Below are 13,764 nucleotides of genomic sequence, written 5' to 3'. Positions count from 1 at the left end.
TGTTTGTTTGTTCTTGCAATTTCATTTAAACCTTCCAATGCTACAGTTCCTAATAATGTTCCCGGCCAACTGGCTCTGTTTTATTTACTTACTAAAGCTAATTTGTTTTCGAAATTGGTGCTTGGCGAGTGTTAATTCTGGACCCTGTAAGCATATAAAATTATGAATAATTAAAAAGGCTTCATAATAAGCACTTACGGTCACTATGGGGCTAAGCAAAGATGGCTCCTAAAGCTTGTGTATTTTCAGACTACTGAAGAATTGTGTGCAGGACAACAGCAGATGTACTATAAATGGTTTGATTAATTCTGTCTATGTGCTCAAGCTTTTAGTATGGAAACAAAAAATTGTATGAATGAAGCCTAGGGACAGGACTTCAATGATTTTAACAAGCTTCATGGTTTTAACAATGAGATCTAACCAGGATATCCAACCAGGACGTATCGCCCTTTCATCTGGATATACACTGCCTTGGATGAAAGGAATGTGGGTCAGGGGTTTTGGGATCAATCATGCTGTAGCACAAACTCTGGAGGTATGGGTGAACTAAACTAAATAAAAACAGAGCAGTATTGTGATACTAATGTCACGATACAGAATCAATACACTGGTAGCACTTATTTTCCATTTCAAGGCATTGATTTTTTTTAATAACTTACATTTTTAATAACAATTTTTAAATATCATGTTTAACTGGAATTCCTGAGGGAAAACTACAATACCCATGATTCTGTGAAGAAATCTCCACCAAACAGAGAATTCAAAACCAAAAACCTTTTAGCGCCCAACCCCTAAGATCTCAAACTACTTAAAATATTTGCGCACGCGCACACACACACACACACACACACACACACACACACACACACACACACACACACATATATACATTGATATATTGCAATAAATGTCAAGTAAATTGTTTCTACATACATAATCAACAGATTTATATTTCTCCATCATTTATAATTCAATTATGTAATTCACAATTCTTCATGGGATTGTAGTTCTGTCCACCCGATTTTCAAATACTTTTTTGCTTCAAATAAAAGTTTTAATGCTGTGATTCAATATGCGGCCGTTTGGTTTGGTTCATGGCTTATCTTTTACAAAGACTTTTTAAAAATACCTATGGGAAAAATGAATGGGAATAAGACGCAGTCCAGCACCAAAACCGCTGAAAAAGTAGACAGGCACTTTTTAATTCTTTTGCAACGGGAACGATAATATGTACTGTATCATGACCCAAGTATTAACATAGAATTGTGAGGAAATAACAAAGATGATTCCCAGTTCAACTGAGCTCTAGACTAGAGGATGGGTCAAGCAGGTCAGGAGGGTCACTACTAGACAACGAGAAGGTCAAATGAAAGGAGGTTTAAAAAAAAAGAAAAAAAAAAAGGAGAAGCCAAAAATGGCAGGCACAGTCACATGACACAAAGCACAGGCAGCTGATTGGTGCATTACCCTGTCAGGTGATAGGTTGGAGATGCAGCAAGCAGAGAGTGGGTGGTCCACACCACAAGCGAGTGCTGGGGGCTGCCAAAAACAACGAGAGATATAGCGTCACTAAATACACGCACATTCCCATAAAACATATGCAGCACGAAGTGTACGCCGCACAGACACACAAATGACAAGTGTCAATTGACACACTCAAGAACAGGACTGACAGAGGGTGAGAAATCATGAGGGTATACATTCAATTAAGTAGTTTAGATTGATCCGAGCCTCTAAATTACTGATACATTTTATGATGATGATTGTAGTGCAGTAAATAGCCTTGATGAAGACAACTTGACATGAAATGGCAAAGAGTGAAAGAGATACAGATGGATGGACAGAGAGAGAGAACAAGAACAAGGGCAAGCAAAAGAGCATTAGCTTAACAGCATTCTTTAATAATTCTGTATTATGGAGAACAGGAAGAACAGAGCTGAATGAGACAGGAGAACAGCTGGCCTATCACACACACACACACGGACCTCAACATATTCTGCTTTGATTAACCAACATCCTTTTCAACTCTCCTGGACGAGAACCCTGCCTGTTAATTAGGATTTGAGCGCGCACACACACAGTTCTGCTCTCTTTTTCTCCTGATTCAGATCATATCTCTGCAAATCAGTTCAGTCACCCTGGGCATTCACTCCTCAGAGAGGAGAATTAGAAACCCACCTGAGGTCTGTCTGATAATGACACATCAAACATTAGCAAATGGGTAAAAAGAGAGAGAGTGAGAGAGAAATCTAATGAGTTTGATATTGTAAAATGTGTTTTTGCAGCTAAATATATACTGGCATTCTGTTGTGCCCTTTCTAGACTGTTCTTCCTAAAAAGATATTATAGGACGACTTTAAATCTAGGACAAAAGGCTTGAGGGAGAAAACATATAGCTGCTGTTAGAGGAACTGCAGATTCAAGACTTTGAGTTTTGATGTTCAAACTGGTACAATGTGAGATCAACGTATCGATTTCTTGATTAAAGGAAAGGGTTACAGGAATTTTCCAGGAACAGCTTAAGCTCTTTCGAAAGTATAGCCATGTCATGTTGTCAATTACCTCAGGATATCACGTCAACTCTCCCCTTAGGTTATAAGAACAGGAAATGCAGTAATGCACTTACAATGGAGGCCTAGCAGGCAAACGGGTTTCAAGGCCAAAATGCGAAGCTCAGATATTTGTCGAGGCACTTACACAACTGTTCAAATTTTGGGGCCGGTAAGACTTTTTAAAAATGTTTTCATAAGTCTTTTATGCTCAGCAAGGCTGCATTTATTTGCTCAAATACAGAAAGAATAGAAATGATGTGTAATATTTAGTGCTGTCAAACGATTAATCACATCCAAAATAAAAGTTTTTGTTTACATACTATATGTGTGTATACTGTGTATATTTATTACGTATATATAAATACAAACACATGCATGTATATATTTAAGAAAAATATGTTATGCTTAGGCCTATATATTAAATATATTTATATATAATATAAAATATAAGAACATAAATATATAAATGTATATACATGCAAATATTTTCAAAATATATTGAATGTGTGTGTATTTATATATACATAATAAATATACACAGTACACATACATATATCATGTAAACAAATCTTTTATTTTGGATGCGATTAATCGCGATTAATCGTTTGACAGCACTAGTAATATTATTACAATTTAAAATGCAATTTATTCCTGTGACTGCAAAGCTGAATTTCTAACAATCATTACTCTAGCCTTCAGTCTTCATGATCCTTCAGAAATCATTCTAATATGCTGATTTGGTGCTCAAAGTTAAAAACAGTTGTGCTGCTTAATATTTTGCAACCATGATGATTAGCATTCTTTGATGAATAGAAAGTTCAAAAGAACAGCATTTTTTTAACAGAATTTTTTGTAACAATGTAAAAGTATTTCCTGTCACTTTTGATCAATGCAATGTGTCCTTGCTGAAGTTGAATTTGAAGCTGAATTGTCCCTTTGTGGTGGGACTACTATTATAAGTGAGTGAACATCTGATTACACATTACTGACGTCATTTTGTCGATGAATAATGTGACTAATTTGCCAATCATTATTTTATCATGTAGTGTAGGAGAGTGTGTGTGGCTTCACACTACTGGAGTGAAAGTGCATGTAGGAGTGTGTAATTTGTGGGCAGAAATGTGGAGTTATTTATTAATTTTTTTGTTTGTTTGTTTTAATGCATATTAAAATTCCAGAAAAATCCTCCCGATTTCATGCCAGGATGTGCGTGACTCACATGGCAACTCAGATTTGCTCAGTGACACACAAACAGATTTTATAGATTGGAGTGTTGATTGAAAGGGTGATGATACAGAGACAGCTGACTCTGATGAAGAGCTCAAATACTGACAGATTAGCACGAAACAACAAGATCAAACAAGACTGTTTCTGTTCAAAATTGGGGAGGAAAAAATAATAGAGTCCAAATTATGCACATGAAAAGGAATGTGCAACAGCAAAATACATACATTTTAAAAGTAAAGTACTTCCAATAACCATGCTTTATTTTTGTAATCAAATTCATAAATTGCTCTCCATTGGAATCAGTATCAAAAATGGTGAATGTCAAAATTAACGAGAAAAATTATTTTAAAGTCCCCAAATAAGGGCTACCCATATTACAGAATAATGTGAAAATGTGACACAATTTAATTTCATAGATACTAAACTGAATTAAGAAATGTGTGTAAATAAATTGAAGTACTGAAGTACACTGATGACTTTTGCCAAACAATGAATGTTCTTATATTGTTAGAAAAATTAAATAAAGGTAAATTAAAAAGCCACTTCTGATCAATTTAATGCATCCTTACCGAAAGTATTCATTTCTTCATAAAACCCTTTGTATTGTTTTTAACAAATATATCTGATGTATTTTCCTAATATTCTATTCCAGGCCTAACAATGCATATTAGATCATAAAAGATGCAGTGATGATTTCATTAATTATATAGACAATTTTTCTGAGTTGAGAAATCTATGTAAATAAGTTGAAGCATTCATTAGAAAAAAAATTCCTTAACTAAAATATATATTAATAAATAAAAATCAGCTGAATATTACACTTTTATGAAACATTTTTGACACTTGTGAACAACTGTGATGACAGAACGGTAAGGTTGATTTCGGATCAGTGTAAACAGAGCTGAAGTCACAGTCACTAAATAGTACCATACAGCACAAATGTCATGCAATAAACAAAAACAACCTAACAATGTATCCAAGCGGGAAAAACTGAGATCCCTACGGCTCGACATTTTTCACTTAATTTCCCCAAACTATAAACAAGCATCTCACAGCTGCCATTTTACATTGTGCATAAAGGCCCCTTACGGACGAGTGTGTGCTGAAGCGTGCCCAGTGCATTTGTTTGTGCCTGTGTTTCCACTCCCATAATGTTGTACAGACCTTTCTGTAGTCAAATAATGGGTTGTGTTGTTGCCATTAGTTATTGAGAGAAACAAGTTAGCATGAAATCTTAACATGAAACACGGTTATATGATGGTAATTACAGTCAAACTTCAAAGTATCCACTCTGTACTTGACCAAGGGCTGCTCACCATTTCTTCATCAATGTGATTCACATTTAAATAGAACCTAAATCTGTGTCTATAACACTTCAATCATTTTTTAATGAAACAATATGGTTATTAATTGCAAAACGAGTAAGCATTTGCAGCATGGCTTTGGTAAACATGAGGCCCGACCTAACAGATCACATGTGGTGCTGTTTTTATATGTCATCACGTGACCACTCAGGGACGTCCAGCTGCTGCAATTAGGAATTGTTCCGACCTTAAACTGGGTTCAAAGGGGCTATGCTTTATTTTTATCACACATGCAGGGAGATGAACACAAGCCATCTGCTGCAGAAGTTCTGCATCTGTTTTATGATCAGAATCAGAAATCATCTATTCAGTTTCTGTGAATTAATGTGAAGGAGTGACTGACTCAAGGTTATAAATAATGGATTTATAAATAATATAACCTTACGAAATAAAAAGACTGAGAAGATATATATCAGCAGAATATATCAGCATTACTGCGTTTACACATAACATTTGAAAACACTACTCAAAAAATACAATGCTAATGGAACTTCAAAAAAGCTCCTGGATCTGAGTTGATCACACAGTAAACTAAAGCTAAAAAGCAGCAAGTATTGAGAAGACCATGCTTACTTTTTCCATTTCATTTCTTTTTCTCCTTCATATTTTGCACTGCATTTCTTCCATTTCCATTCCGCCACTTCACCTTCACACATTTACTTCTTACCAAACATCCTCAACCTTCACAACACGTATTCCTCTTTCCTTCTCCGGTCTCATGCTCTTCATCTTTCATTCTCTCCTCATCTCCCTTTTCTATACCATTTCTTCCTCTCTCCTTCCAACCCTCTTCTCCAACCTCCTCCCTATCTGAGGTGAAAATTGGATTCCTGCATTTCCTCTCGGATGTATAAAGACTGAGCAGAAGTGACTAAATAAAGATGGATACAAAAAGAGGGATGGCAGGCCAGAAAGAGAAAGTGTGACAAATCAGCTGCCTCCTCCTGTCTTCCGCCAGGTTAATGTCAGAGGAAGTGCAGACTCATTACATGATGAATATGGTTTTGATAATGTAACGTATGGTGTGCGTGTCACATTGGTTCCAGTTTTTTTTGGATTACGCTCAGAGGCAGCAGTGAAGGTGTGGGAGTACAACTAACGTAAGAAATCAAAAGGAAAGAAACTTTATGTCTCCTGACTGGCAAGAGCACTAGTGACTTATACCAAATGACAGACTACTGCAGAACTGACTTATTCAATATAATCCCATTTATACAAATCACACGCTCACATGCAGCTCCCAAAATGAACTCTTACCAAGTGCCAAATGAAAGTGAAAATTGGCTTTGGGATTGGGAGTTGCTCAACATTTGGCTGGTAGCTTTATTAAGAACTTCAGGGCCCGAAATTAACTTTAACTCACCGGCCAATAGCAGGGAAATTGCCATAAACATTACCTAAAAGTTATGAAACGGTATATTGCATTATTTCTTTGTAATTTTTTCTTCCCATGATTGGAGCCAGTATGATTGTTTTTTTGTTTTTAACAAACAAAATTATTTTTTTGCTGCATTTATTATTTTACAATGCAAGTTATTCCTGTGATGCAAAGCATCATTACTCCAGTCTTCAGTGTCACATGATCCTTCAGAAATCATTCTAATATCCTGATTTGGTGCTCAAGAAACATTTCTTATTATTACCAATGTTAAAAACAGTTGTGCTGCTTAATATTTTTGTGGAAACTGTTTTTTTTTTCTCCAGGAGAAAAATTTGATGAATAGAAAGTTTGATGAATATAAATAGAATTCTATTGATTCTATTGATGAATAAAAAACAGCATGTATTTGAAACATATATCCTTATATCCATATAGATCCTTTGTAACAAACGTCTTTATGGTCACTTTTGATCAATTTAATGCATCCTTGCTGAACAGAGGTATTAATTAAAATATTACTGACCCCAAACTTTTGAATTGAGGTGTATATAATGCCATGGTTATAATTGCTACTTCTTAAAATAATACCTAATAAGAGTTTCATGTTCAGTAAAAATATTAATGACCAGTACATTTTCTCAAATCACCCCCCGTTGGCAGGTGTGGCAAAAAGTTAATTTTGGACCCTGCTCACATGTAATTCTGTGTGGCACAGTGGAAGCTGGTGAGGTCACATGATCAAAACAGCTACAGTCTATTTGCAATAAATATACTCTGGAACTGTAATCCGCACCACCATATTAATACTCAAACAGACCTCAACACCTGTCAGAAATCAAACGTTCACTTATAGGTAAGGGACATTTGTTTTGAAGTAAAACAAATGCACACATTTTGGAAAAAAAGATATAGAACTATACCCAAGTGTTTGGTATGTCCTTAAATTATTTAATTACAACATGAAACTGACAAACAAAATAATAAAAATACTGACACTTTGTGATGCCCTTTAACATTCAAACAAAGTGTGGAAACACATTTTAACAGCTGTAAAAATAAATATTTGATATAAAACATGCAACTTGCAAGCAATATCCTATGAAAATCGTATTTACTGGAATAATATTAAATATTAATTCATTAGATTGTACAGCAACAACACTCAGCATGCAGGATGCCATCCCTACTTTCATTTCAGCGTGGAAGAAGCTGATCTTCAATGTCATTTTTTTAAATTCTATCATGAAACAGCTTTTATCTTGAAAAGATTAAAAAAAAAAAAGATGTTGAAAAATAAAACAGCTGGTGGCCTCCAAACAGAACTCTGAATGAAAGTTATTGTAAAAAAAAATCAAAAAACATAAAAATTAATAAAGCAGCCTTCTCTCAATCTGCGACAGCAAGAAGTCTGACACATCCCATCCTTTCATCTGAGATCACAGGGTAGAAAAAAAAGCTGAAACATAGAGAATCCATTGTGAAAGGTGAATGAGAAAAGGAAGAACTGCTGTCTGTTGACACTGTCTTCACAGGAGACTAAAGCACATTAGACAAGTGCTGGCAGCAAAACAAACACACCCTGAATTTCCTGGATGACCCTGCTACCAACAATTTCAGGTTAAGCTTTCATCATCATAATGTGAACCAAGGTCCTTTTAGCAGCAGATGAGCAGGACTTTAGATCTGTCATGACTGTCTACCGTCTTCACCTGTGTCAACACAAACACACACCCATGCGTGCGTCATTCTCTTCCCCCCTGCGGCAGAAGCTCTCCGGCTGTCACTCCTTATCACTCCTTTAAGCTGAAACCCAAGAATCCTTCAAGCCACAAATATAAGAATGTCATTCTTGAGTTTTGTGGTGATGCATGCTCGTTCTTACTTAGTCCACTTAAAATTGTTTGCAATTTACTGTGTAAGTATTTTATTGAGTATGGACACCTCTCCCTTGCCCTACCGAGCGTGAAATCCTCACTACAGGCAACGGGTATATTTAGAGGTGAGGTAATACTTCAGGACGAGTGTATGCAACTAAATGAATCCTCACCTTCCTAACACCACATGCACATAAACTTTCATATAGTTCACTGGAACAACACGTTTTTTAGGGGTGAAAAAACATGTATAAACTTCAAAGTCCATTCACACCAACAATAGCAGCTATAACGATAACTATATATATATATATATATTAGGGCTGCATAATTGGGGGGAAATAACTGCATAATTATTTTCTTTATTTCCAAAGAAAAAATTTATAAAAATAACGAAATAAAAACTAAATAACACAATTACTATTGTAATATTTCAGTGTAAAATAAAAAAGATCAATATAAGAAAAAAAATCTACAGGGTTTCTGCAGACATGAACAAGTAAAATTTAAAACTTTTTAAGACCTTTTTAATACCACCTTATATGAAATTTAAGACCTAAACCTGTAATGGAAATACACATTTTATTACATACATATATGTAATATTTCATGTGTATAAATTAACACAAAAATAATTAAGACCCATCGAATCCGAATTTAAGACATTTTAAGACTTTTTAAGGCCTTATATTAGGAAAACGTCATTTAAGACATTTTAAGACTTTTTAAGGACCCGCGGACACCCTGATCTAATAAAAATGTATTTTATATTACAACTGTAAAATTACAAAGTATTTATAGTTGTCTTAATTTCTTCATAATTATACAATCAAACTTTTGACAGATCTTTTGACTGCTGGGAGCCCTTAAAGCATCTCTTTTGTTGATAAGCGCTTCTCATTACAAGCATAGGAAAATGGTGGTGGTATATATGTTGTAGTGGTCAACCGAGATTGGTTTTTTGACAGCCGATGCCGATATCTTGGAAAGCAGGGTGGCCGATGAAATCATTTGAAAATGGATTAAAAAATAAATGTGTAAAATAAACATGCTTATACTTTAAATGACAAAGTATTTTTCACAAATAAACAAATATTTAATACAAATATAATTAAAAAGGAAGTAAACACTGTAACCAACAGGGCATCAGTATTCTGGGAAGTTTGTGTGCATTGGGAATCACATTTTTTCAAATAAAGCTAAGATAACACTCATTTTACATACAGCACACAGTGAAAATGACATGAATATGACATTGGGCAAAAGCATGAAGCGCAGCATAACTTGAAATCATGAGTTTGAAGTTTGTCGATCGTGCAGGATACAAATGCACACTTCATAAGATCTCACAGCTGGATTCGACTAAGTTTGCAAGGTTTTTGAAATGAGATGTTCATTAGTCATTCAAAGATTTGTTTAAATGATGTAAATGCGTATTTGCTGAATGCTGACGGCAAACGAGAAAGTATTATAATGTTTGCCTTTCTATTACTAACGATATAAAAGCAATTGTTTTAATACTTTTTTGTATACATTTCAATTCCTTTGTTTAACAGTTCTATCTGATTATTATTAGAAAGACTTCTGTCCATGGACAGAACTATAAACGACAACAGCGAACAAGAGGGAAAATGTGAGCACTGTGTGTTCAGGCACTGCCGTTCTCAGCGCCGTCAAAATAAAAGTCCCGCCACGAACGCATCGGCCAAACAGAAAAACTTATCGGCCGATACCGATATTTGAAAAATACCAAATATCGGCCGATATATCGGTTGACCACTACGTTGTGTTCTTCAATGCACGTTAAAGCAACCCAAACTCAGTGCAGATGAAGAGATGTGTTTGTGTGGAGCAGCAATATGATAATGTTCTGTGTATTATAAGTGTGTGCTACATGTCATATGCCGCTTTAAATGCTCAAGCTCATTACGTTGGGTGGATTCTGATTGGCTGGAAAAATTTAATTCTGAAAAAGATTCCTATGATATTGTTCCTCTGTGTCGTTATAGTTGTGGTGTGGCTTCTCTATTCTCGCAGAATTAAACGAATATTGAAATTTTAGTTCATCCTTGGTGTGAATGTTCAAACTCTCCCTACTTCTATTTTTTAACAGCTGGCAAAAACATCCTGTTGTTCAATATTTTCTGTCTCAAAACACACACACAAAAAAGAGAATGATTCATGTGTCCAAGAGGCATCTCTCCATCCATTAAGAAATACGGAGACCACAGCTCACCCTGTAATCACACACAACACACAGCCAAAGCAGTAAAAATAGACTTTGTTTTTACTGGGCAAGGTTCGACTGGGAGGGCCAACAGCAGGGTCGGGAACTCAACACTGTAATCCACAACCCCAAACCTTAAATCTGAGAATATACAGAGACATAAACATAGTTTATTGATTCTCAAGGGGAAATTCATAAGGACTGTATATGCACAATAGAGTTATGGCTAGAGAGACTAAGAAAGACAGAAACTATTAACAAAACAAAAGAGACAACAAAGGCATTTTCTCAGATCCAGCCTTTGAATTGAATTGAACTGAACTAGCAAAATCACTTTCAAATGAAGACGGATATAGCCCATGATTGTCAAGACAGATCAGCGCCTTAAACTCTCGCTTCACAGTTAACTCTCAAATCACTCACGCAAACAGCTGGTCATGGTTTCAACTTTGTGCCTGAGGAAAATTAAGATCTAAAACAAATAAAAAGAGATAAATAGCAGTACAGTGTATATAGATCACAATATTAGGATAGACTTTCAAAACTGCCAAATTTTTACATTACAATCACAAGCATAATCATTGCCTTAATGTGTAGAAGGACAGCATCATTTTGTCTAACTGAATACATGACTTTAACCACATAACTTGTATTATTTTAGAGCTGTGTATTATTGCCATATGGACATTACTTTGTTGCCAGAGGATGGGCTCCCCTTCATGACTTCATCAGTACAAAATCTCATCACATGACTCAAGTCACCTCTGGCATTTTGATTGTAACATTTGAAACATGCATTTTCTGTAGCTGCTTTGAAATGATATGCAACGTGAAAAGCACTTTACAAGTAAATGTGAATTTAACTGAATATTACATTTTTATATTACATTAATTCATGATAGAATATATGATAATCTTGAACATGATATACAAAAGCATTTAATAAATTAAAATGCCTTTATTTTCAAGGCTGTTGACAAAAAGGTTAAAAAATTATTTTTATATTAAAATATGTCTCATTAAATTCAGTGGCTTGATGATGCACTGATTCGAAAATGCTAGCAAAAAAAAAAAACAAGAAAACATCTACAATAATAAAAGGGCTTTGATAATTATCTTTACAATAATAAAAGGTTTTCTTAAAGGGTTTGTTTCAACTGGGCCCTGATGTACAGCACTCTAGTGCGCGCAGATCCGCAGAAGATCATGCTAAAGACACACTGCTGCTTTTCTAGTACACATATGAAGTTAGTCGTGCACTGGTGTGTTAATCGTGCCGAGCGGAAGCGCTAGCGGTCATGTTCCGTGTATCATCCAGCATCAGTGCTGCATCCTCCAGCAGCCCACCGGGCCCCCACCCCACAACACAACACAAGCACGCGAATCCAGCGCGCACGGCACGCCAGGACAAAAGCCTGCTTCGCTGGCTGTTATTTCGGCCCGGTGCGTACTACAGCTCATAAACAGAGCTGTGAGAAGGACTCAGAAAAAGTAGAGAAAGCACATGAAAATCCTCTGTGGATTCAGAAAAATAGGCGGCGCGCGGAAGCACGCTAAACGTTACAAAATGGGTCTTAAGACCTCTCTAAACGTTCACAATTAGGTTACAGAGAAACGAAGGGAGGCGACACAGACCCCGAAACACGCACAGCAGCAGCATCCTTAATGAACGACTAAAGACGGAATATAAACACACTCGCGCTCTCAGTTAGTGACGGTGACATACGCACTCAAACGCGTTAATATTACAGCTACTTACATGTATGCTGGCGAGAGTGGGGAGGACCTGGACGTTTTAAGCACGGGCACGGGAAATTTCCAGCTGACGGGCGAACCGCTTTTCCATTTCAACGGCATGTTTTTCCAGTCAGCACCTCTGAGATACAGCGCGAATGAGAATAGCCGTCAAGAGCGAGTCCATGAAGAGGCGACCAGCGCGGGCTTCCATCCCCGGCAGCCCTCGCCAAGAGCAGGGAGGAGGAAGAGGAAAATAAAGAGGAGGCTCAGCCGCCGACACAAGCAGCTCTGTTTAATAAAGCAATACTTCTCTGATTGAGGCAGCTGACTGAATACCGCAGGGAAGGTTGACGGAAAACCTGGAGGAATGACACGTAAGCCTGAGCCGATAGGTGAAAAGCAGTTGTGCCTGAGCCGAGCATCATCTCCTGAGAAATAGAGAGGGATGATGATGATGATGATGATGGAGGGGAGGAAAAAAATAGGCACCGTCGCGTCCGGTCAGTGCAGGAAGAGGCATGCGCGGTAGGTGCACTGGATGTTCAGCTATAGTGCCACCTTGTTTGAATGCAGGCTATGGCAAGCTGCTGTATCATTCATTTACTTAACTACTATCTACTGTAGGTTAATTGCAATAAAAATATTGGTATCGGTACTCTGTATCGGCAAGTACCAAAAATAAAAGTATCGGTATCGGGCGAGTATCGGTGCATCCCTAGTTAATAGTACTTATTTTTTAATAACTACAGAAACCCAATAAGCCCTGTAACAGAGGTGGGACCAAGTCATTGTTTTGCAAGTCACAAGTAAGTCTCGAGTCTTTGCATTCAAGTCTCGAGTCAAGTCCCAAGTCAAGACAGACAAGTCCCAAGTCAAGTCCCGAGTCAAGACAGGCAAGTCCAAGTCGAGTTGCAAGTCCTCAACTTTTAGCTTCAAGTCTTAAACAAGTCATTAGTGCTCTTTGCCCAAATTAGTGTCTCAGTATTAATTACCATATCAAATTCATAGTAATATATATCAGGAAAGCAGGTAGAATATGTTTGACAGTCCAATTTCATGTGAGATGGGTGCCCTTAGTAAAACTACTCAAGTTCAATTTAGGGATTGTGCCAAAATAGGACAAGCAGTGAAAAAAACTATTTTATTAGTAACACTAGCAAAGACAACAATTTAATAGAAATAAAAGCTGCAACATACTTTTCATGTGTGCATAAGAATATACGCTTCTAGGTGTTCTATCGAAGCCAATGAGCCATTATTTGGAACCTCAATGAAACCGATTTAAAAATGTGTGAGTGGAAACGCAGAAAGAACTGCTTTGAAAGAACTAGAAGAAATAACTGCAAACATACTTTGCAAGTGAGAGGAAACATGCAATATGGATGCAGACAAACTCATGAAG

General features: G+C 36.5%; 1 protein-coding gene across 6 annotated transcripts in view; it reads right to left on the bottom strand.

Annotated features, from left to right (window-relative positions):
• Positions 1 to 13,764, bottom strand: part of LOC107693456 (kelch-like protein 13) — a 66,234-nt gene that overhangs the window by 22,055 nt on the left and 30,415 nt on the right. For 2 of the 6 annotated variants that reach the window (XM_016492858.1, XM_016492859.1), the window contains exon 3: positions 1,468 to 1,539. The exons of 2 other annotated variants lie outside the window; for them this stretch is intronic. In XM_016492858.1, coding sequence (XP_016348344.1) covers positions 1,468 to 1,539 — 72 coding nt within the window. Of the gene's footprint in view, positions 1 to 1,467; positions 1,540 to 12,384; positions 12,864 to 13,764 lie in introns of those variants that run through there. 2 more of the 6 variants (XM_016492857.1, XM_016492860.1) reach the window with 2 other exon arrangements.

This window comes from Sinocyclocheilus anshuiensis, unplaced genomic scaffold (assembly GCF_001515605.1).
Source record: "Sinocyclocheilus anshuiensis isolate Anshui unplaced genomic scaffold, SAMN03320099.WGS_v1.1 scaffold1296, whole genome shotgun sequence".
Lineage (NCBI taxonomy): Eukaryota > Metazoa > Chordata > Actinopteri > Cypriniformes > Cyprinidae > Sinocyclocheilus > Sinocyclocheilus anshuiensis.
The sequence above is the reverse complement of the archived record's forward strand: the minus strand, read 5'-3'. Positions and strand labels throughout refer to the sequence as shown.